The sequence below is a fragment of the Daucus carota genome, chromosome 8, assembly GCF_001625215.2.
Source record: "Daucus carota subsp. sativus chromosome 8, DH1 v3.0, whole genome shotgun sequence".
NCBI classification, from domain to species: domain Eukaryota; kingdom Viridiplantae; phylum Streptophyta; class Magnoliopsida; order Apiales; family Apiaceae; genus Daucus; species Daucus carota.
This window is the reverse complement of record NC_030388.2, coordinates 9892362-9916981: the sequence shown is the minus strand read 5'-3', so window position 1 is coordinate 9916981 and position 24620 is coordinate 9892362. Positions and strand designations below refer to the sequence as shown.

The following is a 24620-nucleotide window of genomic DNA, read 5'->3' as shown; positions in this document are numbered from 1 at the left end:
ATGAGCATCAGATGCAAAGAGACAGTAGTGCAGGTGAGCACCTGGTGATGTCTTTAGCTGCAGATTTTGCATTACATGCCTACACATGTGCTCGTGTGCACTCTTTGCTCCGCAGTCTCTCCGGATCGTTCTCAGACTTTGTAAAATGCCTTGGGATCAAAGTCTGGCATGAGAATCAAATAACTTATGAATTACTGGTCCTATCAGTAAAATTAACTTGAAAATCATCGTTAATAGATGAAATCTTAGCTATATAAATGACTTGATGGTGGAATGCTGAGGACAATTGTGAAGTAAATAAATGTATCATATATTTACACATATAAAAATATGATTAATGACAAGTGGCAATGACAAGTGGATAACCTTATCTACCTCACAGAGTGGAGAAGTTGCCACCTAGGACCAAGATGCACTTGCAAAATCTTCCCAAATTTCCCACCTCTCATCACCAAATGCTCCCTCTAATATCTAATTCCATCTTCTGAAAACAACATCCATTCAATTAAAATTTTGAAAAGAAAAACCAAGGAACAGCAAAAGAGAGGATAGCAATGGCCTCTACCTCCGCAGTTTCCATGGCTATGCCAATTACTCCTGTAAGCCATAAGAAGGTGCCAGGCTCTGATGCCTTCTTCAAGCCATTGCCAGTGAGGCCTTCCAAGGCAATGGTGGCATCAAAAGCTTCCGAAAGTTTGAAAGTTAGTGCTTCTTTCAAGGAGAAAGCAATCACAGGATTGACCGCTGCGGCACTGACTGCCTCTATGGTTGTACCAGATGTAGCTGAAGCTGCCTCAGGTGTTTCCCCGTCGCTCAAGAACTTCCTGCTTAGCATTTCTGCTGGTGGAGTTGTTCTGGTTGGTATCATAGGTGTTGTGATTGGTGTTTCCAATTTCGATCCTGTCAAGCGGGGCTGAGCTGCATCTCCGACCTACGTATTCTTTTCTTTTCTTGTACCTCTTCATGTTGAACTCATAACTTTATGTTATATATATGTGTAACTAAGACATTTGTTTATCATAATTCGGCTGAAACATGTATTTTACGGCTTTGTTTTACCAAGACAAATATATACTCGAGTATACAAACTCATAGCATTCAACAGAGTAGGACCAGTCACGTATAACAGAAGAAGAACACTGTGATTTGCTTGAACTGAAGCAGTAAGAAATTACAGAGGCCGTGAAAAATAGCATAGCTTATAACAAAGCCAATGGCTGCAATTGAACTTTGATCAAAATTACAAGTCAGACCAATATTAATAAAGTGGACAGTGTTCAAATTCTGTCTAAAGACAACTCAATATATAGCATATAAATCATAATGTTGTAATGAAACCTCATCATTTGTTGAATGACTTCTAATCAGATGAAAGCTACTAATATTGGTAAATGAATTCAGCGAGATTTTGGAATCAAATCAAGAAGGTATCTAGTTTCAGCAACATGATTGACCTTCTCTGCTTTAACAATGGTTACTTTCAGCCTCTGTTCGTCACCATACAACTCTTCCTTGATTTTGAGCTTCAGTAGGAATTGTGTAAAAAGACCCTTCAACAGATTTTGTGCAAAGCGCTCATCATCCTGCTGTTCATGCTTTAGCAAGTACAACTCCTTCGCTGAACAGCCTACAATCTCTTCACCAGATTCCTGGAAAGCAGTCATCCATGTTAACCCAGAGTGGTCCTGAACTTGGAGCTGGAGAAGGTATCGGTAATCACACTCATCAAATTCTTGATTACATCTGTCACATTGCCATCTCGAGCCTGATCTAGTCACTTTCTTATTACACTGTCTGTCCCCAATCATCAACGGGCAAGCTGTGTAGCAGAAATTGTCAGTCTTAATAAAAGTGATATATGCTTTCACTGTGACCCAATCTGGCTTATCTGATCTACCAAGACCTTCATCCTTAATCTGTGAGAGAGTTTTACGTATCTCATTTCTTGATACTCCAGGCACTATGTCTTTAGATATGGACTGAGAAGCAAGATCTTTTCCCCCCCGATCAAACCACTGTCTCAAGTTCATAGCTTCTGGAGAATCTGGATTTATAAAGAGCTGGCTGGAAGAAATAGTTCCGATGGACTTGCCACTAAAGTCATTAACTTTTCCAGCCTTTACTGCTACAACAGGAAAGAAGCCAGAATCAACCATTTCTTGCAGCTTTTGACCTTCCTTGTTGCAAAATTCACCCCATAGAGTTAATTCCACACTCATCCCAGATTGGTCCTTCAACTTCAGAACTCTTCTCTGAGTTTCCATGCCATTCTTTCTCAAGATTGGCACTGAAGGATTCACAGTAATCACAACACCAATAACATCCAAAATAGAATTATTCTCAGCATTTTCAATTTCACTAATAGGTCGGAAGGAAAACTGCTGTTGTGGTATTGAAGCATCTTCATCGGGACAAAGATCCACAATTGAAGTCGCCTCCAGAAATATCTCCCATTCATTTTTCAGGTGGTTAAAGTTCTTTTGTGCAGGTTTCAAGCTACCTTTTGATATCACATACACTTTCCCCGCCTCAATGGTATCATAAAACCGGTCGACAACAGCGTTAAAGCAGGTAACACGTATTTCTCCCCCATCAGAGTCAAGCAGATCAAAAGAAAAGACCTTACCATCCCCCTTTGCGTTGTTGTAGCGTCGAAGATCTCCTTTAGCAGTAACTCTGGCTTTGATTGCCCATCGACCCTGGTAAGGATTTAAAGCAGCGATAGGAATGATGCGTGCAGGGGCTTCATTCTTCATAATTGTCCCTTGGTTCCTGTAATTTGGAGGTGGTTGGTATGAAGGTTGAACAGTTGGACGGTAGCCCTGTGTATTACCATTTGGAGCACTAGGACCGCAATAATTATTTCTTGTACTTGGAATTGTGCTTTTAGAGGTAAAATTAGGCACCGCTTTCTGAGCTGCTGCATCAGGTTCAGGAATCAACTTTGGGTTCCCTATTATCTCACACTCGGGTATAATTGTTTCCATGTTAAGAATAACAATAATCCTGCAACAATGCATAAATCAACCGAAACTGTAACCTTGTCGACTATTTTTAACTTTCAAAAAATTCTAGAACCACCAAAACTAGAGTCAGTTTCAAAAACTTTAGAAAATCGGTAATTTCAAATCCCAAATTACAGATATAAACACCGTTTCTTCAGTAAAATATCACTATGAATATGATAATACACGTCAACACCAAAAAAAAAGTGAAAGTAAGAAAAGCTTTCCTCTAAAATTAGAACAAGTGACATAGTCAAGAGCCAATGTTGTCATTTGCTACACAAGTCTATTATACATACAATAAATTTCATCCAATTTACTAGATTTCACCTTCAGAATCCTCACTCGATAATTACTGTAAATTCCACAATCATAGAAGTGTTGAAATTGAAAATGTAATACATTTTCATAAATCATCATGCAGTACTAGGCACATCTTTAAGTTTCCAATTAAAATTCCCCACTCCGTGAAAGTAAGTTTCTACACATCCCAAACCCAAGCATATTAGCATCAAATACATAATACGTTTTTATCATCTAGAGTTATATCACATTGCATCAGAACATTACCGCAACAGTTAGTACAGTACAATTGTTTTCAATTAAAAAATCCTCACTCAGCAAAACTAACTTCACATAAACTCCACAAACAAACAGATACAAATAATCACCAATATATAAGCATCAATAATACACAATGCATTATTACTATGCATTACAGTATCACATCGAATCATAAATGTAACCACAAGAATAAGTGTGTGCACATTTCACAATGTCCAAAAACAACAAAGCAAAACAAACACACAAAATCATAGCTAACATTTTAGCTTAATCCTATAAATCAGCTAGCCTTAAAACCAGATAAATTCATTAATCTATCAAGCTTACAAAATTCTAGAGGTTTTACCTCACACACAACAATTCAGTGAGCTACAACAAATCTACCTGGATTTTGAACTTAACTGAATCTACTGAGGTAATTAAATTCTCGAGGTTTCCCAGTACACACAAAAATTCAGCTAGGCATTGTATAATGTAACACGTCTGCAATACCTAGAAAAAGTATTTATCAATCGAGAATATCAATTCATCCTAATTTATAGAAGTTTTCAATTTCTCGAGATTTTACCTCAAATACAAATAATATAACACAATTTCGAGAAAAATATTCTATCGAGGCGAGATTAAAGCGAGTGAAAAATGAACAACGTACTTGCGAGAATGAACACTGTTACAGACATAATCAATCAACTGAACAACAGATCCTGTAACGATTTGTCCGGTTTTGACTCGGTCATTGAGCTGCGTGGCGATCATTGCGTCCTGAGTCAACTCGCCATCGGAGATCACTAAACGGTACCGTTCCTGGTTCGCGATGGTTCTGGCTTTAATGTCTAGGACTTGAACGAGAGGTTTCGCGTTCAAATCTCCGGCGTGAATCGCCGAGATTGCGTTCGCCGTCAAATGTACCGGCATCGCAAAAGTAAGTGTGTGTGTGTGTGTGTGTTTTTTCGGGGGAGGGGGATTGAGGGCAAATTTAAGGGGGGAGCAGACGAAAGAAGTAATGAGATGGCGCGGATTGAGCGAAACCTTTTAGATAAGGTCAAAAAAAATGAGATTTCAAATGGATTACATCGTGGCCGTCGATGGATTGTGATAAACCGAAAACAGAAATAATTATTAAAAAAATACACGATTTTCGCAATATTAAACTAAAATATTATTTTTAAACAAGCCTCTTAACGTCAAATTTAAAGAGTCAAAGCAAAAAAAAAGAGTTTCAGTGAACTCCTAAAAGCTGTTTAAAAATTTAAGAGCATCTTTCACCATCGAAAACCCTTAATTTAAAAGGTGAGTTGGCATACTAAAAATAAAAAAATTTAGTCAACAGCTCGAAAAACTCAACTCTAACCATATCCAGTTGTTGTCTATAATTTTATCAAACCTCATATGGATGGCTAAATTTGTCGAACCTCTACAGGTCTGTAAAAAGATTGCACATCATTTATTACCATATTAAACTGATATATTCTATTTTAACAATCTAAAATATTAATAACATACTATTTTTAAATTATAATCAATCAATATAGTCAATACCATTGAAGCAAAATGTCTTGTCGGTTCAACAAATTTCACATAATGTCTTAGAGCATCTCCAACCATCTAAAACCCTTGGCTAAAAGGTGAGTTGGCATACTTAAAATAAAAAAATTTAGCCAACAGCTCTAAAAACTCAACTCCAACCATGCTCAGCTGTTGTCTATAAATTTAGCCAACCTCCTATGGATGGCTAAATTTGTCGAACCTCTACAGGTCTGTAACAAAATCTGTAGGAGGATTGTACATCATTTATTACCATATTGAATTGATATATTCTATATTAACAATTTAAAATATTAATAACATACTATTTTTTAAATTATAGCCAACCAATATAAGAGCATCTCCAACCATCTAAAGCCCTTGGCTAAAAGGAGTTGGCTTACTTAAAATAAAAAAATTTAGCCAACAGCTCCAAAAACTCAACTCCAACCATGCTCACATGTTGTCTATAAATTTAGCCAACCTCCCATGGATGGCTAAATTTGTCGAACCTCTACAGGTCTGTAAGAAAATCTGTAGGAAGATTGTACATCATTTATTACCATATTGAACTGATATATTCTATTTTAAAATATTAATAACATACCATTTTTAAATTATAGCCAACCAATATAGCCAGTACCATTGAAGCAAAATGTCTTGCAGGTTTACATAATGTCTTACAGGTCCAATTTAGCCAACGCCGTTGGAGATGCTCTAACCAGTACCATTGAAGCAAAATGTCCTACGGGTTCAGCAAATTTTACATAATGTCTTACAGGTCCAATTTAGCCAACGATTATAGCCAACGCCGTTGGAGATGCTCTAAGAGCTCATTATCTGTTATCTCTTACCTCTTACAAAGAGCATCTAGTCGCTCTTAAATTCTATTTATGAATATAATATTAGTTTCCTTCCAACTTTAACTCCAAAAATTCTCTTTTTTTTTCTTTTTTTTCTAATTTTATGAATAAAATATGATTAAGGAGCAAGTATAGAGAGGAGTATTGGAGTTGTCATCTTTTTCAATGTTTTAACTCACTAGAAGCCACATATAATATTATATTTTAAAGAGTGATTTAAGAGCCCATTGGAGATGCTCTAAGGCCAAGAGCATCTACAAGAGTCTCTTAATTGACTCCTAAATATAATGTAAAAAATATAGCTTTTAGAGCATCTCCAATGGTGCTCTTAAACCCTTCTTTAAAAAATAATATAATATATGGCTCCTAATAAGTTAATACATTGAATATCGTGACAACTCCAACGCTACTCTTTATACTTAACTCTTTATTCATATTTTATTATTATTTGAGAGAAAAATTGGAGAGAGACTAAGAGAGGCATGAATAGAATTAGAAGAAAGTGATTATTTTATTCAATGAAAATAAGTTAAGAGCACCTGGATACTCTTTAAAAGAGAGGAGAGAGATGAAACTCTTAAATTTTTAAAGATCTACTAGGAGCCCATTGAAGTTCTAATTTTTCATATCTTCTTAAATTTTGGAGTTAGGAGCTTGTTTGAGGAGCCCATTAAATGAAGATGCTCTTAGTAATTTAGTACAAAGTTAAAGAGCACGAACTCCAACAATGCTCTCTATATTTCTACAATGGAAAGTTAAAGCTGTTGGCGTGTTGGGAAGGTTTCAGAGTGACCCAGGAATCGCTTATTGGAAAGCTGCAAAGAAAGTTCTGAGATACCTAAAGTGAACCAATAATCACATGCTTACGTACAGAAAATCAAATCATCCACAGATGATTGGTTATACTGATTCGGATTTTGCTGGGTGTCCTAATACTAGGCTCTGCACTCTTGGATATACCTTTCTTTTATGTGGAGGTGTCGTTTCATGAAAAAGTCAAAAATCTGAAATGATTTTCGATTCCACCATGATGGCTGAATATGTGGCCTGTTATGAAGCTTTCATTCAAGGAACATGGCTGCGCAACATTGCGTCACAGTTTGGAGACTTAAATTTTATCTCTAAACCATCATCGATATTTTGTGACAATCAAGCTGCGACGTTCTTTTCTAAGCATGACAGGATTACTGATGGTTCAAAACACATGGACCTAAAATACCTTTTGTTAAAGCAAGATGTTAAACAAAAGAAACTTGTCATTGAGTCCATATGCAATGACTTGCAAGTGGCTGACATACTTACAAAAGAACTGCCAATTAAGATCTTTGAAAGGCATGCTGAAAGTTTAGGTATCCTGGACAGTTCCTAAATTACTAATTATGTCGCTTGTTTTTATGTATATGTGCAAGACAATTACCGAGCTCTTAGTATATAACATCTGAAGTTTTTTGTTTCTTCATCATAAAGATGTACACACTTATGTTTAAGATGAATGAAACATTAGGTGACCATTAAGCCATTCTCATTATAACCTGGTTGTGAAAATTGCAGATGTGGTAGTACGTGGAAGTAAGCGTGTTGTACAATAACATGTGCACGCCATGACTCACGCATCTGTTAATCTATCAACTAAGGACTTGAAGAATAACTAATGTCTTTGTGCACATTCATGACCTGTTTCCTATAAGATCAAGTGGGAGATTGTAAGAAAAATTTATATTGTTGTAAGGAATTTACATTTATTCCTTTATTGATTCCTATAAAATATTCTTTCTCATAAAGTGGTCTATAGGAAACTCAAGAGTTGGATAACTTACCTGATTAATTCTGATGGACAATTAATCAAGGAGTAAATAAATAAGATGAGATGGATGGTCCTCTCTCTGTATATATATATATATCCACCTTTTCCATCAAAAGGGTTGGACTTAAGAATCGTGTAAAGGGTAACACATAATAGATGTATATAGAAAATAGAGAGAAACTCATATAGTGTTATTTTTATTGATTCTTACATGATGGTTCTTTTAATGATTCTTACACTTCCTCCCTGTAATGTATTGCTCCCTGGAGTGCAGTCCGCCCATTGATCTTTTTGGAGGTTCCAATTTGAACCTGCAAGAATAAGCATCCCTGTAGAGGTTTCATCACCAAACTAAATAGCTAGATGAAGAAGGGTTTTACGATTGGGAACATCAGTGCGATCAATCACAGCTGATATCGCATCAGCATTTGCTTCTTCAGCCTGTTAAACTAATTCCGTAATTCGTTGTGAATTTCAGCTGGATTACAAAGCAAAAAGGCCTGCAACTATTTTCTTAAGACCAACATGATCTTTTTCTGTAACGGCTTTGTAGAAAGGACAGTGGGCATATTTTTAAATAGAAATTGCGGCCATGCCTGATATACAAACACCGGAAGCACTAATTCATAAAAAATAAAAAGTCCAGTCCCCAGTTCAATCAGCTGTATATTCCTGCATTTTGCAAACAAAAAAAACACTATATATTCCTGCAATGAAAGGCTAAAACAAAACGTATCCTCCCAAATCAAGAAACAATGGTACACAACAATGTATCAATTCAACCCAATAAAACCAACAACTGAATCTTTTAGATCACATAAAATGCTCTCACAAAAAAAATCACATTTCTGCTTAGGCACCAAATATAATTGACCAGTAAACTAAAAATACCAAATTCATCAAACACCCATTCAATACAAGATAGCGACAGTAACTAAGCATATTAACAAACACAGATTGTCAGTCAAAACTGGTGATTCCTTTACGAACAAAATTTGTAAATTACAAATAAAATAACTTTTGTAATAGAAATATAATTCGTTATTACTTGCATTAAAAATTTGGACCCTCCCCCCATTAGAAGAAGGTCTGGGTCGCCTTAAACATAAACAAAAGATATGTAGTTAGTACTTAAGTTCTTTCCTATTCAAATTTCGTCTGCTTCCTTTAATTTCTGATTTGCATATGTTTCTGCATCTTTCATCGCTTCTTCCACATTTGAAATATGGGATCTCTGTCCTTGAGCAAGACCACCTTTCCCTCCACCTCCCTTCCCATGTAATGGCTTCAAAGCTAATCTTCAAACGCTCCAAAACCTTCAACTTTTTGCTCCTTGCACTTTTATCTGGAACCCTAGCACTGTAGCACATACCAAACTCTTTTTTTCACCTGTGATAAAAACCATTACTGCAATTCCCTTCTGCTCTATAACCTGAACAACTGCTTCACGGATTGCAGCATTGTCTGAACCAACACTGACACGTGCGATACAATAACCATTTCCTACAGAGCAAGCAGTTTCCGCCTTTTCAGCTACATCTTTAATTGCCTTCTTTATATTCTCCTGCAGTCTCCTTTTTCACTTTTATCACTAGTTCTTTATTGCAGAAATTTTGGCCTTCAGATCAGTTTTCTTGACTAATGCAATAGACGCAGATACCATGCGCCCATTTAACAATGTCAATTTATGTTCCAGCAGGCCCCCATCTGCTTTAGATGCTCGTTCACTTCTGTCTTAAGTGTGTAGCCAGCTGTAGGGCCTTGTTAGCAGAACCTCTGGTAACAGAGGTGACCCGACGGATTCCCTCTGCAATCCCTTCCTCTGATAGAAGCACAAATGCCTTAGCTTCTCTTGTATTTGATATGTGAGTTGCACCAAAAGGCTCCACGAATGTCGATGACCACATTTTATCTTCAGGATTAGCTAAAAGGTCTTCCACCTCTCTACCAATTGAGACAATTTGAACTGAATCAGGATAGACTTCTCCAAAAACAGATCGTAAACCGTTAACACATAGGGCATCGGAAAGGCTTGCCTTCTCTGAATAGGCATCAAGTTCAGCTTTAATATGCTCATTGACAGCTTGCCATGAGAAAAATCAACTCTGAATTTTTCAGGGAAAACAATGGATCCCTTTTGCTCAACATGATTACCAAGCAGTTCCCTAAAAGCAAAGTTCAACATCTGCGTACAAGTATGGTTTGGAGCAATGAGCTAACGCTTGACGTAGTAAACCTTACAGTTGACCCTAGCACCCACAGAGAATCTGTCGCTATCTTTTGTAAACTGGCTGATATGAGTAATAAATCCTCCGAAATTGAACATTTGAAGCTTCGAATGTTCCAAAGGGGCCTTCAAGTACTCCTGTATCGTATATCTAGCCTACTTGTTTAGCATATAATATTGTTGATTATGGAAGTATACCAATTTCATCCCCAGTAGTAATATTTTCCAAGAACTCGCTGTGTGCAAATAGCCCACTCCATGATGCAATTGCAAACACATAAAAAAAAAACATATGCATCCTTAAATCAATAGCATAGAGGAGTTCTTAAATCTGAACTTCATACTTAAATTACTCCGTTTCATCACAAAATCATATATACTAATAGAAATTTTCATTCCACCTACCAGTTAATTGTTACTCAAAGTCGATGTTGGACAAATAACTAAACACATAGCTAACAATATCCTAACACATTACGAAAAACAGACAACATAAACAGCAAGTATATAACATCATAACTCCTATACTTCCTTGCTACCTCCATCTCCCTGAGATGACACGGGAGCCAGATTGGCAAGAGCCTCCTTGAATTCCTTCAATTTGTTGTAGCAGGACTTTTGAGCAACTTCCAAAGATTGTGCAGTTTCTAGATAGGAAGAGAGTCGCTTATTCGAGTCTTTGAAATCCTTCCTAACCTCATTCATATGCTTTTTGCGTTTCTCTTGTAGCTTTTGACTTTCCACAATTATATAGACCGATCCGGCTATAGCTACCAGCGGACAAAGATTCCATAGGTACGAGTACGACTAGAAGAATTTGAGAAAATAAAACACAAATAAATAGATACCAATCTATTTAGCAAAAAGATAAATCATAATCCAACATCAACTCAACGACAAACCTAGTATATCTTAATACTTCAACAACAACAAACACACACAGGAGAGGGAGAGGGAGAGAAAGAGAGAGAGAGGGGGAGAGAGGGACAGGGAGAGGGAGAGGGGGGGGGAGAGAGAGAGAGAGAGAGAGAGAGAGAGAGAGAGAGAGAGAGGGAGAGAGGGAGAGATTCCAAATTTCAAAAATTAGGGCAAAAATTATCAAATTACAGAAGGGTCCTGTTCCCTGACATGTGGTTGTCAGGGAACGTTTATTTGACAACCTACTCCCCAGCCGTTGGATCGACGATCCAACGGCTGGGACAAAAGATTCAGTTTTTAAGTGTCCGCGCTTAAAAACCGCGGACACTAGGTCTTTCCGCGTGTTTCTCCCGCGGACACATGATGTGCTAGAAAATGATTACCTTTTAAATCGCAAGCGCACGATCACCGTTTTAATATTTATGATTCGTCCACAGAGATTAAAATTATTTTCGCAACCTATTATGATCAACCTAGGCGAATTAGAACAAATAATATTTGGAGAGAGTTTTGATTTTTTTAAAATCAACAAAAAGAAAATAAAAAAAATAATAAATAAAACGAAAAAGAAAACAAAAGAAAATGAAAATCTAAACAGAAGTGAAGTTGAAAATGGGGTACAGTGTGAACGCGGAAAACGAAATCGAAACCGAGAAACAGTAATACAAGCGGGCAGCAGATTAATAATAAAACTAAAAAGGAAAAAGAAAATAAACGAAAGCAGTGCGCCGTAAGGAAAGAAAAAAAAAACAGAACGGTCACATAAGAAATCAACCAGCTACGCGCCGTCGCAAATCCATCAAAAGCTAACTACCGGAATCTATGGAAGTGCCCGGAATAGCTTAAATCTCGCCGGAAAATTGATTTGACCGGAAAATCTAGCCATTCCAAATATTTCTAATCAAACCCCACTAACCTCTAAACCAAATTTGACACCAAATTTTACACTAAATAGCCCCTAAACTACCCATTTTTTGATCAAAACAAGATCCAAATCAAACCAAATCAACTCTAAACTACACCAAATTTCAAATCTAGTCTAAACATAATATTTCCAACATGAACCCACTAACCTCAACTCAAAATCATAAAATAAAATTTACACTAAAAAGCCCCTAAAAATACCAAAACCAAGAACAAGAACAATACCAAATCATACCAAACTAACTCCAAATCCAACAAAACTTCAAAACTAGCTTATCTACCATGTCTCTAACAAAACCCCATCAAACTACAAGCTAAAATCAAAATCTAGAATACTAAACCATTGAACCCACTAATAATATTGAGAATTAAAAGGGGCTCAATTTAAATACTAAAAAATGCAAGCTTAAAACATATAATTAGGCTCCTTCCAATCTACAAACAAATTTGAACCTTTTGTAGTTAGAGGAAGATTTCATAGCCAAAGTAAACATAAAGAGCAAGAATGTAAGAACAAAAGATAAAACTTTGCATTAAAATATTAAAGTGTTTACAAATGTAGTATGAAAATGAGAGAACAAAAGAAGATCTAGCACTATACTACCTACCAACTAGGAAAAAACTAGGTTAAAAAGATTATGATTACAAGTAAAGAGATGGGGGATTTATAGCTAAAGATTTAGGGTTTAGGGGTAGGGTGGCTAAATCTAATCCATCCATGTGGGATGTGTGTTGGGTAGATCATAGCCTTCCATGTGTCCCCTTACTTGCCAACTTTCTTTGATTTTCTTCTTTTCTTTTCTTTTTCTCCCTTTTTCTTGCATTTTCTCTTCTTTCTTTATTTATCTACAATTTCCTGAAATAAAATAAATAAGCGATTAATACTACGAAAATAAACAAAAAATAGGCACTTAAATATGCAAAAATATGGACTAATCAAACTTCCCCATACCTATCTTTTGCTCGTCCTCGAGTAAAAATCAAAAGAAAAGAAATAAACTAAGAAAACTAAATGCGATTCCTAGGCTCCTTTTCGTAGGCGTGACGGGTGATTTTAGGTTAACCAACCCGTTAAACTCGTAGACGATCTCTACAAGAGGAGTTTTGTCTCCTAAGGGTTTACAGAAGATATACCCATAAAATCTTCGAGACATTCTAGCAAGTGTCTACTCGACTCTACTCTAATTTCGTTGGTGTTAACAAAAAGCGTTTTTAAGGAAAATACGACTTAAAGACTCATCTACTAATAATCAAGATACAGTTGTCTCTAATCTACTTGCATCGATACAAAGATTTACTAGAAATCCAAGGAGTGTAAGTAATTTAAGGCCTTTGATGGATCCTAATTGTCTAAGAACATTTTCTCTTTTTCAACCAATTTTGAACTGACCCAATCTCCATCGAAACAAATATCTAGCCAAACTTCACAAACTCTTATTCTTCTCTCTCTTCTTTTTTTCTTTTTTCTTTTTTTTTTTTTTTTTTTGCATTGACTTTATTTTGTCCGTTTTCTTAGGCAAACAGTGTTACCCATGTAGCGAGCTTTGGGTCAGTGACTCCCAAACCAAACGGTCTTAGGGCACTAGGTTTTGAAATCCCCCTACGGACTTAATTGCTCGAGTAACAAAGGCCACAAAACGAGACTAGCCAATCTACTTTTGCCCATTTATCTAAAGATTTTATCTATAAAGAACAATGGGTATTGAAGTAGTTATTCCTTTTCTTTTTCTATCTCTTTTTTTTTCTATTTTTTTTTATTCGCAAAGGTTCGATTCGACATTGTTTCAACATGTGGGTTCTCTCTCAGGTATCGAATAATATCACTAGACAATCTCTCCATCAAAGGTCTCGTGCAAAGTGTGTGCCATCTTGGAATTTAGAGTATAAATTGGTCGATACAAGCTTCAAAAAGACAACCTTACTCAACTACGTTCAAATTATCTAAAAGACACTACATATATATACTTTTCGAAAATATGCTAAACACCAACTACTCCTAAAGTTCGAGTGAGGGAAAGACAAATTAGCTAAAAGTATCTCTATTTTTGGATTTTTCTAATTTTTTTTCATTTTTAGGATTTTTCATTTTTTTAAGAATTACACTAAATCCCTCCCCATACCTAAATCATGCATTGTCCTCAATGTATGCAAAAGAGAAAACTGAAATGAGAGAGTAAAGAGAAAAATACCTGAAATGGATATGAAGGGGATTTTTATTAACGAACGAAACACTTAAACAAACCACACACGCACACATTTCCTTCCCCATACCTGAACTTCACGGGGGAAGGTTCGAAGATGGAAACAAGTCAGCCAATTCCGGAAGGAAATATGGGAGGAAGCTTCGAGAAAGAGTCAAAATGTGTGCGAAAATTTCTAGGTACAAAGACTTTCTCAAGCATGTGACCATCGTTCATCCCTATAGGACAAGTGTCATTAATGTTCTTCCTAAACCAACTTAATGCTTCTTTATTATCAAGCAAATTAGAGATTATGCAATTTTGGTCATAGGATAAATCACTAGGAACGATGTAAGAAACGACGTCATCCTTCCCTAAGGCGCTATGCGAATAATGGAACAATGAGTCAAATGTAGGTGATTCACCTACGTGACTCTCTAAATTGGGCCTAGGGTCAACACGAACAATCTCGGGCGGAGTTTCCCATTTTGAACAAATGTCGTTCAATTCTCCTAACAACTCCTCCGAGGTCAAATCTTTCAACGACTCATGATATTCCCTATTGTTCTCGTTGTTGACTTTGAAATCCTCGTTAAGAAGAGACTCAATTTCACTATCCTCGAAACTCGACCATGTGACAAACTTGTTGACCACATTAACCCCTACAGGTTGCTCATAAAGCTCATTGGGTTCTTTTCCTACATTGAAAATGTTTAAGTCTATGGTCATATTTCCAAAAGTGAGCTTCATTGAACCATTCCTACAATTGATTAAGGCATTGGATGTAGCAAGAAAAGGCCGTCCTAAAATGATAGGAATTTGGTTCTTAGGATTCGAGACGGGTTGAGTCTCGAGAACAACAAAGTCAACGGGAAAGATAAAATCACCGATTTTTATCAACACGTCCTCAATAATCCCCTTTGGCATTTTAATGGAACGATCGGCAAGTTGAAGGGTCATATTGGTGGTCTTGAGATCCCCTAATCCTAGGGCTTGATAGACCGAGAAAGGAAGAAGATTCACACTCGCTCCTAAATCAAGTAAAGCTTTATCCACAAATTTATCGCCTATGACACAAGAAATTGTAGGACAACCGGGGTCCTTATATTTCACGGGAATTTGATTCGAGAGAATCGAGCTAACTTGAGAGGTCAAAAAGGCTTTCTTTGGAACATGAGTAGTTCTCTTATGGGTACACAAATCTTTTAGACACTTGGCATAGGAAGGAACTTGTTGAATGGCATCTAAAAGAGGAATGTTTATCTTGACTTGTTTGAAAACCTCTAGAATTTGTTCCATTTGGGCCGATTGTTTAGGAGGAATGAGTCTTTGTGGGTAAGGAACCCTTGGCTTGTAAACTTCTTCGTTGGGCTTTTGAGAAATGGGCCCAGGACTAGGTTCACTCATAGACTCACGGATTCTAGAACATTCGGGCTTATCAAAAATAGTGCTAGACAAGGAAGGGTTCGATTTAGGCATCGATTTCTCATTTTCATTAACGTTCTCACCAACTTTGTTATCCACTTGATTTCCCGACCTTAGAGAGATGATCGCATTAACATTCTCGTGAGGTCTTTGATTGAGAGGAAACTTAGGATTGACCTCGGGTTGACTTGGCAACTTGTTCTTCTCTCGCTCACACAACGCGCTAGTTAATTGACTCAATTGGGCCTCTAACTTAGACACGGCTTGCACATTAGAATGCAAAATTTGCCTATCTTGGGTTAGGGTTGTCATGAAAGTATGTTGAGATTGAGTCAAATTAGTTTGTGATTTAACTAAGGCTTCCAAACTCTTTTCTAAGGAATTGAGGCGTTTATCCGAATCATTGAAACCGGGAGGATTCAAAGGAGTTTGAATTGGGTTATGACATGAATTTGGACCTTGATTTGGGTAAGAGTTTGGGTTGGGCCTTTGTTGAAAATTTTGTTGAGGAGTTGGAAAAGAATTTGGCCCTTGATTAATTTGAAAATTGGGTTGAGGAACTTGACAATTTTGACCTTGGGTCCATGAGAAATTTGGGTGATTTCTCCAACCCGGATTGTACGTGGGTGAAAATGCATCATTCCTAGAATTTTGGAACATCGCATTTACTTGTTCAAGTTCGTGCGAAGGTTGGGTTCCGGGATTTTGAAAATTGTAATTAGGGAGCATCGACATTTGTGGGGGAGATTTGCTAGTTTCTAAAGCTTCGAGTCTCCTAGTTAGGGTAGCTAATTTGGCATCGGTTGCCACATTATTTCCTATCGAGTGCAAACCCCTAGAGCTAGACGACTCGATCGACTTTTTGGGCTCCCTAGTTGACTCCCACATCATAGTCTTTTCCGCTAAATCCTCAAAAAATTCTCACCCTTGGTCTTCATCTTTCTCCATGAATTTACCTTGGCACATAGACTCTAATAACGCAGTGGTTTGACTATCTAAGGCCTCGTAAACTATTTTGCAAAGTCTCCATTTTTCTATTCCGTGGTGGGGGCATTGTGAGAGAAGATTTTTGAAGCGGTCAAAGAAAATCCAAAAAGACTCGTTTTCCTTTTGATGAAATTGATTTATTTCATTTGTAATTCGAGTAGTCTTATGATTTGGAAAATACTTTTTAAGAAATACCACAACGAACCCCTCCCACGTGGAGATAGAATTAACGGGAAGACTATATAGCCATTTCTTAGCATTTTCCTTAAGCGCAAAGTTAATGAGCCTAAGTCTAATTGAATCTTCCGTTAATTGGTGGAGCTTTTGGAGGGAACAAACTTCCTCGAACTCTTGAATAAAAAGATAAGGATCCTCACCCTCACTCCCGGTAAATTTAGGTAACATGCTAATGTGGTGAGCTTTGATTTCAAAATTGTTCCCATTTACGGGAGGAAGGGTGATGCACGAAGGTTGACTTGAACGAGATGGATAACAACGATCTTTGAGTGAAAGGGCCATGTTAACTATCGGTTCTTGAACTTCTAGGGTTTCGGAATCCGAAGAGGACGAGGGAATCTCGATGATCGGTCTAATTAATCTAGACGATTCGTTCCCAACCCAAGTAGTTCGCATAAACTAGATAGTAAACACGTAGCAGATAAGTGCGAGAAATTAAATCACACAAAAGAAAGGGTGTAAAAGAGAAAGAAAAACCTAAATCTAGGGTTCCCTAAAAAAATGAACTAGACCTTGCTCCTAACGTTAAGGACCACCAAAAACTCGATAAATCCAAAATTATTCGGACCGGTCTGGCCAGTTTGGAGCAGGCATTGCCAAGAGGCCAATCTCCGCGCTTAGACACCAAACCTTAATCGGCCAGGTAAGCTTTCGCTTGCCTTAGACACCGAAAAGTCGGAATAATTAAAGATTACCTCGTCTTTTAGGTACCTTCCTAGTTGAGCGCGAAATCCTAGGGGCTAACGTCTAATTCAATTTTATTAAAAGGCTAGGGAATGCAAAATGAAGAATTAAGTCGTTGTGGGCCAAGGAAAGAGTGATGAAATCCCTTCCCTTATCTTGTGAGTGGGTTTTGCCCTTAAGATTTATTTAAAATGATGCACCACACAACGAGATAATTAAAGCGATAAACAACTATGGATGCTCTAAACTACGTGTTTTAATCTAGAGAAAAGAAGGAAATTAACGCACCTTAGGGTCCTCCAGCGATCACCACAATTAAAGGTACGAAAATTTAAAAACAAAAATTAAAATCTAAATGATGTGCCCTAAGTGTAAAAATGCATGATGCAACACATATTTAATTCTAACTACTATTTTTGGATTTTAAATTTTAAATTTGTTTGTGTTTTTTTTTTTTAATTTTCAAATTTGTTTGTGATTTTCTAAATAGAGACGAAAAAGTGGGGAGATACGGTTACCAAAGCAAGCTTCCCGAATTCCAAGCGAAATCCGTCCACTCTAGTCCATGATTCCCGAATACTCCTCGAAATAAAAACAAAAAAGTGAGAAACAAACTAATCCGAAAGATTAAAAATAAAGGTGCGAAAAATTAATTTTAATCCCCAGCAGCGGCGCCAAAAACTTGATGTGCTAGAAAATGATTACCTTTTAAATCGCAAGCGCACGATCACCGTTTTAATATTTATGATTCGTCCACAGAGATTAAAATTATTTTCGCAACCTATTATGATCAACCTAGGCGAATTAGAACAAATAATATTTGGAGAGAGTTTTGATTTTTTTAAAATCAACAAAAAGAAAATAAAAAAAATAATAAATAAAACGAAAAAGAAAACAAAAGAAAATGAAAATCTAAACAGAAGTGAAGTTGAAAATGGGGTACAGTGTGAACGCGGAAAACGAAATCGAAACCGAGAAACAGTAATACAAGCGGGCAGCAGATTAATAATAAAACTAAAAAGGAAAAAGAAAATAAACGAAAGCAGTGCGCCGTAAGGAAAGAAAAAAAAAACAGAACGGTCACATAAGAAATCAACCAGCTACGCGCCGTCGCAAATCCATCAAAAGCTAACTACCGGAATCTATGGAAGTGCCCGGAATAGCTTAAATCTCGCCGGAAAATTGATTTGACCGGAAAATCTAGCCATTCCAAATATTTCTAATCAAACCCCACTAACCTCTAAACCAAATTTGACACCAAATTTTACACTAAATAGCCCCTAAACTACCCATTTTTTGATCAAAACAAGATCCAAATCAAACCAAATCAACTCTAAACTACACCAAATTTCAAATCTAGTCTAAACATAATATTTCCAACATGAACCCACTAACCTCAACTCAAAATCATAAAATAAAATTTACACTAAAAAGCCCCTAAAAATACCAAAACCAAGAACAAGAACAATACCAAATCATACCAAACTAACTCCAAATCCAACAAAACTTCAAAACTAGCTTATCTACCATGTCTCTAACAAAACCCCATCAAACTACAAGCTAAAATCAAAATCTAGAATACTAAACCATTGAACCCACTAATAATATTGAGAATTAAAAGGGGCTCAATTTAAATACTAAAAAATGCAAGCTTAAAACATATAATTAGGCTCCTTCCAATCTACAAACAAATTTGAACCTTTTGTAGTTAGAGGAAGATTTCATAGCCAAAGTAAACATAAAGAACAAGAATGTAAGAACAAAAGATAAAACTTTGCATTAAAATATTAAAGTGTTTACAAATGTAGTATGAAAATGAGAGAACAAAAGAAGATCTAGCACTATACTACCTACCAACTAGGAAAAAACTAGGTTAAAAAGATTATGATTACAAGTAAAGAGATGGGGGATTTATAGCTAAAGATTTAGGGTTTAGGGGTAGGGTGGCTAAATCTAATCCATCCATGTGGGATGTGTGTTGGGTAGATCATAGCCTTCCATGTGTCCCCTTACTTGCCAACTTTCTTTGATTTTCTTCTTTTCTTTTCTTTTTCTCCCTTTTTCTTGCATTTTCTCTTCTTTCTTTATTTATCTACAATTTCCTGAAATAAAATAAATAAGCGATTAATACTACGAAAATAAACAAAAAATAGGCACTTAAATATGCAAAAATATGGACTAATCAACACACATGCCTATCCGCGGTTAATAACAGCGGACAACACAGACTGTGAAAACCCTAAGTGTCTACTTCTAAAAAAATATGAAATTATACTCTCTTTTTTTTGAATTTATGGATTTAGATGATTATTATGATTAAACTAATTTTGTTTTGAATAAATAACAATTAACTTTATTTTATATTATATGTTTAGAATTCTTTGTTTATATATTTTTAATAGTTAGTAGATTATTATTAAAATTATCATTATTACCTATACATTCTAATCTTAGTATTTTATCATAAATTTAATTGTTATTTTTTTAAATTTTTTTATTGATTGACTAATTTTTTTGTGAATAGTTAATATATAATTTTTATTCTTGTCACATATTATATATTATAAGTATTATTTATTTTTGTGTTATATAAAATATATCTAAATTTAATTTATTTAACAAAAATATAAAATGCTACTTAGACAATGTATGTTTTTAGACGTTTATGCTAAATATTTTTGTATTTTCTCAATCCTTCTTGCTTTCTAGCTGCATGGTTTGCTGTTTATATTGTTTTTTTCTTTTACTTTAACAAGCTTGTGTAATGTTGTAAAAGATTTTGTGGTTAGGGTGATATTTATGTACTTAAAGAGAATATATAATAAATATTATTCTCTTTTATGTGGTATATATAACACATAAATATTATTCTCTGTAAAATATATAAATATTATTCTTTTTATTGGATATATATACCACATAAATATTATTCTCTTTTAAATTAATTTAAAACTTAAAACAAGAAAAACGTCTAAAAAACATACATTGTCTAAGTAGCATTTTATATTTTTGTTAAATAAATTAAATTTAGATATATTTTATATAACACAAAAAATAAATAATACTTATAATATATAATATGTGACAAGAATAAAAATTATATATTAACTATTCACAAAAAAATTAGTCAATCAATAAAAAAATTTAAAAAAATAACAATTAAATTTATGATAAAATACTAAGATTAGAATGTATAGGTAATAATGATAATTTTAATAATAATCTACTAACTATTAAAAATATATAAACAAAGAATTCTAAACATATAATATAAAATAAAGTTAATTGTTATTTATTCAAAACAAAATTAGTTTAATCATAATAATCATCTAAATCCATAAATTCAAAAAAAAAAGAGTATAATTTCATATTTTTTTAGAAGTAGACACTTAGGGTTTTCACAGTCTGTGTTGTCCGCTGTTATTAACCGCGGATAGGCATGTGTGTCCGCGGGAGAAACACGCGGAAAGACCTAGTGTCCGCGGTTTTTAAGCGCGGACACTTAAAAACTGAATCTTTTGTCCCAGCCGTTGGATCGTCGATCCAACGGCTGGGGAGTAGGTTGTCAAATAAACATTCCCTGACAACCGCATGTCAGGGAACAGGACCCATTACAGAATTCAAATTTCGTATATACAGAGATGCAAAAAAACTAAAACAAGACAAATAGTGATAAGATAGTGTTTTATAGTACCATTTAAAACATGGATGGATTGACGATGAGAGTGAGAGAAACACTAAGCTGCCGTGGGAAAAACTTGACGCAGTGATGAAGAGTGGCTTGAGAATAAACGAAGCTTACAGGTGGTTTTTATTTACTTTGACTTGACTGTAGTTCGGGATTTTATTATTTATATAGAAGTCTAGTTTGGCTGATAGGATTAGAGCATCTCCAAGAGCCTCCTTGTTGACTCCTAAATATAATATAAAAAATGTGGCTCTTAGTAATTTAGGACAAAGTTAAGAGTGTAAACTCCAACAATACTCTCTACATCTCTTCTCTATTTCATATTTTATTTATATATTGGGCTCCACTATAACAAAAGAGAAGGAAAGATGGAGGTTGATTGGAGGGAAGGATTTTTTTATTGTGAAAAAATAAGTTAGGAGCCATGTGGTGGCTCTTAACTTTGAGGAGAGAGGAGAGAGAAACAAAAGGCTCTTAAGATTTAAGAGCCATTTAAGAGTCTCTTGGAGCAACATTTTGCTTCTCCCTTCTCAAATCTCAAGTTAGGAGCCTAAATGAAGAGCATCTTGGAGATGCTCTTAGGATTTAGATTTCTGCATGAAAAAGAAGTTACAGTGAGAACTCTATAAATTAATAATGTCGGGACCGGAGAAATTTATTAATTTAGAGAATTATTAATTAATCGATAAATTAATAATTATTAATTTAAAGAGTTTTAACTTCATATACTGTACATATCAAACAAAAGGGCAAATTAGTCTATGACTCTTAGAATTATATTGCAGCGAATCTTGAGACTCAACGTAAATTAGTAACTACTGTGTTTATATGTATTGAAAATCAATAATGACTTTTGAAGTATTGTCCCGTAAATATAAATAAGAGGAATATATGTGTTCGATGTACAATATTCTTAAGCAAGTTTCCATGAATTATTAATTTATAATTTTTTTGGGACCGAAAATTATAAAGGGATCTCCCGAAAAATTATCATCTTATTATTTTATCGAGTTTTTCAATATTTTTATTGGCCCAAGTCGGGACCGGACAAATTTATTATTTTAAAGAGTTTATTAATTTACCGAGTATTAATTTAAAGAGTTTCTGCTGTATATCGAACTAAGCTTATACAAGCTGGGTGTTACCCCGTTACAAAATACTTATTAAATACTCTTTTCCTCCTAATTTATTTATTTTGTTTGAATTTTTTATTAAATTAATCAAATTTTGATTGGTAATTAATAATTATTGTTAGATGATCTTGAACATTGAAAATATATATTTTAAAGTAGAATAGATGTAGATTCTAATAATAAATTTTTTATAATCTTTTATAATTATTTTATATATGAGGGATCGAGTTTAATTAATAAAAGAATTGCTAAAAAAGAAATATAAGATAATATAAGAAGATATACGCCCCCACCTAGATTTGATACCTTACCCCTGCAAAGAAACTCAAAATACCAACTCGCTAATTCGATTCGGTTTTAAATTTTGATTTTCGGTAAAAATCAAATTGTTTATTTCAGTTCAGTTTTCGATAGAGATTTTTTTCAAAATTTCAGTTCGTTTAACTGAAAAAAAATTGGTTTTAATGAATGCACCATCCTATACTTAATGGTATTAAAGAGAGACTAACGAAAGCACTTTGCACTATTTTTATTACTTTAGCATGCATTCTGCTAGTTTCTTAGTTGAGGTAATACAACCCGTGTTGTAAAAAAATAGAATCGGACTTAGTCGGTGTTTTCACCGTCCAACGATTAATCGGATAATCGGATATAATATTACTTTAGCCAGGGCCGTTCCGTGTTATATACGGGCCCCGGGCGAAATGAAAAAAATGGGCCCTCGATTTTTTTCTTCATTAATCCTATATGATAACGCGAATTAAAATTACAAAAAATATGATATCTTATCAATGATAACGTAACTAATATTTAGCAAAATAAGCGAAAAACAGGCCTTACTTGTATTAGGATCCTATTAGAAATTGATAATTGCACAAATAACACATACTAAAATTCACAACGAGACAAGTAAAAGGACACATTTATAACAATTTTGATTTTTATATAAAATACATTAACATATATTATTAAAATATCTAAATTTTGGGCCCCTTTGAAGGTATGGGCCCTGGGCGGTCGCCCTCTTTGCCCTCCCTCTGGGCCGGGCCTGACTTTAGCATGCATTCTGCTAGTTTCTTAGTTGAGGTAATACAACCCGTGTTGTAAAAAAATAGAATCGGACTTAGTCGGTGTTTTCACCGTCCAACGATTAATCGGATAATCGGATATTAATCAGAGTGATTAATCTAATCAATTTAATATTATTTTTTAATTTTATATATATATATATATATATATATATATATATATATATATATATATATATATATATATATATAGAGTTAAGTTCAATGTAGTCCACATATTTATTGTAGTACCGTAGACCATGTATGTTCTGCAACTATAGAATGACATAAAAACATTGCAAAATGTATGAAACTTGTTATTTTATGAAAAACATTCTATAAATATCACTATTTCATTAAAAATACTGAAAATCATTTATGTTCGACAAGTAGAACACATATGTCTGTAATATGTAAATATGTTCTGCAAACTTAACATGTTTTGCAGAATATTGTGTTTTTCACTATTTAACTTGTAGAATGTTTAGGATTGTTAAAACTTTTAACAAAATAATGATGTTTATAAAACATGATTTGCAAAATAACACATTTTGCAATGTTTTTATGTCATTCTATAGTTGCAGAACATACGTGGTCTACGGTACTACAGTAAATATGTGGACTACATAGAACTTTGTTCATATATATTAATATAATTATATAGAATATAAATTTATAGTCATATAAGATCAAAAAATTAATGATTATTATAACACAAAACATGCTTTTATATACATATACAACTTAAATTTGATTGAATCTGTTTAAAAAGATATAATAAATTTATGTAATTAAAGTTTATGAGCTAATATTGAAAAAGTCAAAAGCAATAAAAACAACTTTAATTTCCTTTTTGTCATTTCCTTACCTTTTGTTTTATTTATTTAAAATTAAATTTAAAATTTATATTTTTTTTTACTTCCTATTTTTAATTTTTTTTAAATTCACCTGTCAAAAACTTTTTCCAATTAATCACGACTTTTGACCGATTAATCCCAATTTTACCCGATTTTCAAAAAAACAATTTTTTCACGGGTTAACACTTAATCGAAACGATGACCAACCGAACAACGATTAATCCCGATTATCGCGAGTTTGAGAACAGTAAGTACACCAACCTCATACTTAGGTACACAACTTGCTATTCAGTCCAAGATATATAGAAAGAAAAACCACTTTCCAAGTGCAAGCCTCGCATCTAACTACCGAAACAAGTTCCCTGAACCTTTACTCTTTAGGTATTATCTTGGCAGGGCAATAATTACTACATGGTTGCTGCTCTGCTATTCAACAGAATTACTTTCAAACCCAGCTCCATGTAGGTTCTAATAAAAAATCAATCTAGGTAAAAATAAGATATACCCCCAATAAGTCATTAACAAAAAGGGCG

At 34.6% G+C, this 24620-nt stretch overlaps 2 protein-coding genes and 1 pseudogene across 2 annotated transcripts; 1 reads left to right on the top strand and 2 right to left on the bottom strand.

Annotated features, from left to right (window-relative positions):
* Window positions 1–448: 448 nt before the first annotated feature.
* On the top strand, window positions 449–1045 carry LOC108199709 (uncharacterized). The gene has a single exon (XM_017367652.2). The coding sequence runs from the start codon at window positions 555–557 to the stop codon at window positions 915–917; it is 363 nt and encodes a 120-aa protein (XP_017223141.1). The 5' UTR covers window positions 449–554; the 3' UTR covers window positions 918–1045.
* Window positions 1046–1183: 138 nt separating this feature from the next.
* LOC108199708 (replication protein A 70 kDa DNA-binding subunit A) lies at window positions 1184–4586 on the bottom strand. The gene is made up of 2 exons (XM_017367651.2): window positions 4222–4586; window positions 1184–3006 (listed from the first exon to the last, which is right to left on the bottom strand). The coding sequence occupies exons 1-2, from the start codon at window positions 4482–4484 to the stop codon at window positions 1398–1400; spliced, it is 1872 nt and encodes a 623-aa protein (XP_017223140.1). The 5' UTR covers window positions 4485–4586; the 3' UTR covers window positions 1184–1397.
* Window positions 4587–8762: 4176 nt separating this feature from the next.
* On the bottom strand, window positions 8763–21215 carry LOC108199106 (alanine--tRNA ligase-like; annotated as a pseudogene).
* Between the last annotated feature and the right edge of the window lie 3405 nt (window positions 21216–24620).

Excerpts from the sequence above, each read along its gene's own strand:
- LOC108199709 (XM_017367652.2), top strand. The coding sequence starts at position 555 with ATGGCCTCTACCTCCGCAGTTTCCATGGCTATGCCAATTACTCCTGTA.
- LOC108199708 (XM_017367651.2), bottom strand. The coding sequence starts at position 4,484 with ATGCCGGTACATTTGACGGCGAACGCAATCTCGGCGATTCACGCCGGA. Across the intron at positions 3,007-4,221 it reads AACAGTGTTCATTCTCGCAA|GATTATTGTTATTCTTAACA; the intron begins GTACGTTGTTCA and ends GCATTGTTGCAG.